Raw genomic sequence first — 5,000 nt, 5'->3', positions numbered from 1 at the left:
CAGATCACAAATAATCAATTAATTCCTGATTTTTTTCCCCACAAATGTGTCAGGGTTAAGGTAAGGAAGTGTTTCTGAACTGTGTGAATGTCATTTCAATGTAATTAGAAATGGAGGCTGATGCTTTTTTTGCCTCAGCTCCACCTCTGATGCCACAGAGCAGAGAGCTTGGCTTGGTCCTTGGCTTGTGAAGTTCGCTCAGAGGAGTTGCCCTCTAATCATTGTTGTCTTTCATCACAGTTTGTCCAGGTACCCAGAATGGCTTGAGTTTCACCGGTAACCCTGAGCGCCACTATAACAACCTGCGGGAGAGTTACACAGGCTGCGAGATCGTCATGGGCAACCTGGAGATCGTCCACATGGAACAGGATCGTAACTTTTCCTTCCTCGGGGTAAGAGATCCATCCATCAACAGAGGCTCAAATCACCCTCTTAAATCACCATCATCTTATTCACATAAGCATTGATACAGGACATCCACAAAAGCTTCTCTGTGATTCACATGTGAGTCACATCAATAATACACATTCAACCACATAATATTTCCCATATTTCCCCTTGGCTTGAATTTTCCCTTGGGGATCAATAAAATATCTATCTATCTATCTATCTATCTATCTATGTATCTACCTACCTATCTATCTATCTATCTATAATAGACACATTCATCAACCTGCATGATGAAATGACACACAATGCTCATTGACAGCCATTTGCAAAGTAGGAACTGACAGAATAGCACTGCACTGGATCTGTTGAGCCCACCTGGTGGTTTGTTTTGCTGAATGGTGTAGCACCGCCCTGTGTGTCTCTCCCCTCTACCTGCAGAGCATCAGAGAGGTGACAGGCTACATCCTCATCGCCACCAATCAGTTCCAGCGGCTGCCACTAGACAGGCTGCGTGTAATCAGGGGGAACACGCTCTATGAGAAGCAGTTTGCCCTGTCTGTCTTCCTCAACTTTGACGGAGGCCACGGGCTGGAGGAACTGGGCCTCATCCACCTCACAGGTGACTTGGGAGCAGGAGCAGAAGTGGGGTACGAGGGAGAAGTGCATGAAAGTCAATTGTCAGAAAAAGATTCCTGAATATTTCAGTCTCTCAGAAATGTGTGTGTGTGTGTGTGTGTTTGTTTGTTTGTCTGGGTGTGTGTGTGTGTGTGTGTGTGTGTGTGTTTGTGTGTGTGTGTGTGTGTGTGTGTGTGTGTGTGTGTGTGTGTGTGTGTGTGTGTGTGTTTGTTTGTTTGTCTGGGTGTGTGTGTGCTTGTGTGGGAGGACTGTGGAATCTTGCATGTTCACCTCCAGTGCACGAGCACCTGCAGTGTACATTGCCAGGGTGGGTGAGGTGGCTCTTGAGAAAACTTAGTCACCGTGAGAGTAGCTCCTCTCTTGGAACTTTCCCTGAGTGAGAGGGAGAGCCCGTTGGCCGGGTGTCAGTCAGAGCGCGCTCAGACCTGCCCGTGGCTTTGTCTCCTGGTAATCAAGCGGGGAGGTTTGTTTCGGGGTGTTTGCGGATGCCACCATTCTCTTCTCGTCTTCCTTGGCTCATTCAGCCATGCTTATCATACTGTATCTGTTCACACTTCCAGTTTCCCTCTCTTACCTTCTCTCTCTCCTTATTGCCCTTTTGCACAAGCCTGCCTCTACAGACTGTATTTGGACAGAGAGAGAACAAGAGGCCGCGCTGCATGCTAACGTATGCATGTCTACATGTACCCACATAGACCCTTATGTACGCACTGAACTCCTTCCATATCATATGCACACAGAGATTCTTGAGGGAGGAGTGCAGATTGTAAACAACAAGTATCTGAAGTACGCCCCCCTGGATCAACTGGAAGGACATTGTGAGGGACCCCAAGGCACCTCTGGACTTCAAAGACAATGGAGAGAGAGGTTAGTGTCTCTGTGCTTGTGTGTAAATGTATGTTACAGTAATATGAGTCTGTGGGTGTGTGGGAGGGGGGGTGAGTGTGCGTCTTCAGCGTGGATGTTGTCATACATGTTGTGTGGTGTTTGGTGTGATTGACAGGACAGTGCCATGTAATGTGTCAACCAAACAACATGGACAAGACCTGTTGGGGGCCCAATGAGGAGCAGTGTCAGAAGTGTGAGTATGGCCATTGCCCAATCTCAACTGATGTTACAGCTCTATGGGGGCGAGTGTGAGAATGTGTTTTGCCAGCGGTAGCAGGAGTGCATGCACACTGAGGCCAGGCCGAAGTCAGATGCACAAAGTGCTGGATGAATTACTTACTCCCCTAATTACAGCAATTTGTAACTTTACTGTAGTTTTCAAATGGCTGTACAAGTACTGTATAGTGCTGTCTTGAGCATTTTCAGGTAGTGTCACCGAGTTCTGACCTTTTTTTGCATGGGAAAACACTGAGAGCATAAACTGTCGTAATGAAAACATGACAAAGCCATTTGACTATCTTGTTCATAAACGACGGTGTCAAGACTTCTCATTTTGATGACACTGGCCGTTTCATTGACATAAATACTTGCTTTTGAGGAATGGACTATATATTTTGAGCAAGTGACGTGCTTTTGCAGGTTATCCACTAGGTTTTGCAGTTTGCACTAATTGTTTTGAGAAATGCACTAACTGCATGTGCAAATGTTAATAGTGATGTGAGAAAAGCACCAAAGTGACTGAGAAAAACTGTATTGTATATGCTCTTTGCAATTCTACAGCATTGTGACAGAATTTGATAACTAGTTCACCAATTTTGTATGTAATGACTCAAGCAATGAAATGAAGACTATTAGTTTTATTGGGAACGACTATTTAGCATCCATAGGTATAGTTCATTTTGACTGACATGACAAAGCAACTGATACATGTTCAAAATCATTTGCAATTTGTTCAGAGGAAGGAGAAATTGCTACTATGATGTGCACAAATGTCTAAATGTTGTGGAGGTTGAACTAATAGTTTGAGAATTTTCATTCTGATCTGAGAAAGGCACCAAAGCGACTGAGAAAGACTGTAACTGACAACACTAACACACATTACTAACAGTGGATTGGTCATAGTTGGAAATAATGTAGCTTAATCGACGATGTCTATTTATGCGTTTTGTAACCTATGTTTAAGAATAAGTGACAATATTTTCGAGCGTATTTTCGAAGTCATTCCATTTTTCATCAATCGATAATCCATCCATATATTTGGAAAAAGGCAATCGTTTGCACATTAACCTTACCCTGGAAATCCAGAGTTCTCATGCGAGTTCTTTGCTCAGCGAGTCACTCTGGCAATGAGTGATGATGCTCATTACATATGCCCATGGAGCCGAGCTGCACCAATCACATCGGTGTATCTGATATAGGTGGGCCAGAGGCAAGCTAAACAGATGATGACAGCGCTGTAACATCGAAGTCCGGAGTCATTAAACATCGTAGATGTTTAACACTAAACGTCGTAGTGTTATCCAATTGCATCGAAGTCCGGAATCAGTCAGTAAACATTGGTCGTAGCGTTGTCCAATTGCTTGCAGTGATATTTTCAAATGCATGCTTGGTGCCGCCCCTCGAGTTGGGCCATTTTCATTACTCGTAGGATTTCCAGGCTACATTAACCTACTAGATAATCAGTGCCGCGGCTACCACCACGCGCATCACGCACTGTGCGTATAGGGCACCAAGGGTTGTCGGGGGCACCAAGGGTTGTCGGGGGCACCAAAATTCAGCCAATAAATATAAGTAGCTTTACTTCAAACTAGGGCTGTCAAAATAACTGATTCATTTCGATTAATTAATTTGAGAAAAAATAACTGATTAAAAAAATTAGTGCAGATTAATCGATTCCGTATGACCTTTGACCCCGAGCCATTCTAGTCAGTAAAAATTAGACTGTAAAATGGAGAGAGAAGAAAATGTGCTGCCTAGATCATCGATTGGAACATTTACTTTTAAAAAACGGCCTGATGGTGTTGATAAAAATTGTTGTGTTGAAAATAAAGTCCTTTGCAAAGTCCTGTGCAAAGTGTTGACATTGAGGGGAGTGTTAATTTATTTTCATTGTGTCCCCTAGGTTATATCTGTGGCCTGAAATGTCTTGTGTGTGAAGCACTTTTGAATTTATTTCCACAGCATATTAGGTCATATCATAGATTATTATGGCCATTATTTGAACAGTGAAAATAATAATAAAAGAGTTTTTGAACTTTAATGTCACTAATGCTGATTATTCAATTATTCATTTGAATACTTTCACAGCAAAAATTATATATGCGATTAATTTAGATTAATTAATCACAGAGTATGTAATTAATTAGATTATTTTTTTTAATTGATTGACAGCCCTACTTCAAACTGCTTTTCATTCCCCCCAATGTGTCAGAATGCAGCAGCATGTTACATACAGTGATGATATGGGTCCCCTCAATCTCCACTATGCAGCAGATTTCAACGTTATAGTCCATTTAATTGAGAACGCATCTTGAGCACACACGAGAGAGGGGACGAGTGGTATGTTCCAGCTGCCTTGTCATTTGTTGATAATTGCTATCTCCTTTTTGATATAAGAAACTTTTTTAAAGGAAATCATAAAGGCAACAAAGACAAGCTAGAGCTGACTTCGGAGTTATCTGGATCCCACTACTACTGACCATTTATAAACTGCGAGCATGGCCCTATCTACCACCCAGGTCATGTCCTCGGTATTTCTTTAAGTTCCGTTTAATTTATTAAGTAAAACTAGCTGACGAGACCATTATCAGTGCCTCAACGACCCGCCAGGTGTCACGTAGCCTAGTTGCAGTCACATGGCCGTATCTACCACAGAGGACATCGGTATTTCTTTCTTTAAGTTTCGTTTCAGTTATTAAGTAAGAAATGCTGACTATACAATTATACTTGCCTCAGTGACACATAGTTGCAGATAGGCCTATAGGCTACCTCTGGCATATCAAAACAAACGAGAAAGCTAAATGATATGCTTACCTGTAGCCTACTGGAAATGTTATGCTGAAATTCAGTGGAGATGCACCTAACCT

General features: G+C 42.5%; 1 protein-coding gene across 1 annotated transcript in view; it reads left to right on the top strand.

The window, feature by feature from the left end:
• LOC125293399 (receptor tyrosine-protein kinase erbB-3-like) overlaps nt 1–5,000 on the top strand; it is a 25,091-nt gene that overhangs the window by 5,228 nt on the left and 14,863 nt on the right. Inside the window, 5 exon segments of the mRNA XM_048241283.1 lie at nt 241–392; nt 829–1,009; nt 1,767–1,825; nt 1,827–1,893; nt 2,030–2,107. Coding sequence (XP_048097240.1) covers nt 241–392; nt 829–1,009; nt 1,767–1,825; nt 1,827–1,893; nt 2,030–2,107 — 537 coding nt within the window.

This window comes from Alosa alosa, chromosome 4 (genome assembly GCF_017589495.1).
Source record: "Alosa alosa isolate M-15738 ecotype Scorff River chromosome 4, AALO_Geno_1.1, whole genome shotgun sequence".
NCBI classification, from domain to species: Eukaryota; Metazoa; Chordata; class Actinopteri; order Clupeiformes; family Clupeidae; genus Alosa; species Alosa alosa.
The sequence above is the reverse complement of the archived record's forward strand: the minus strand, read 5'-3'. Positions and strand labels throughout refer to the sequence as shown.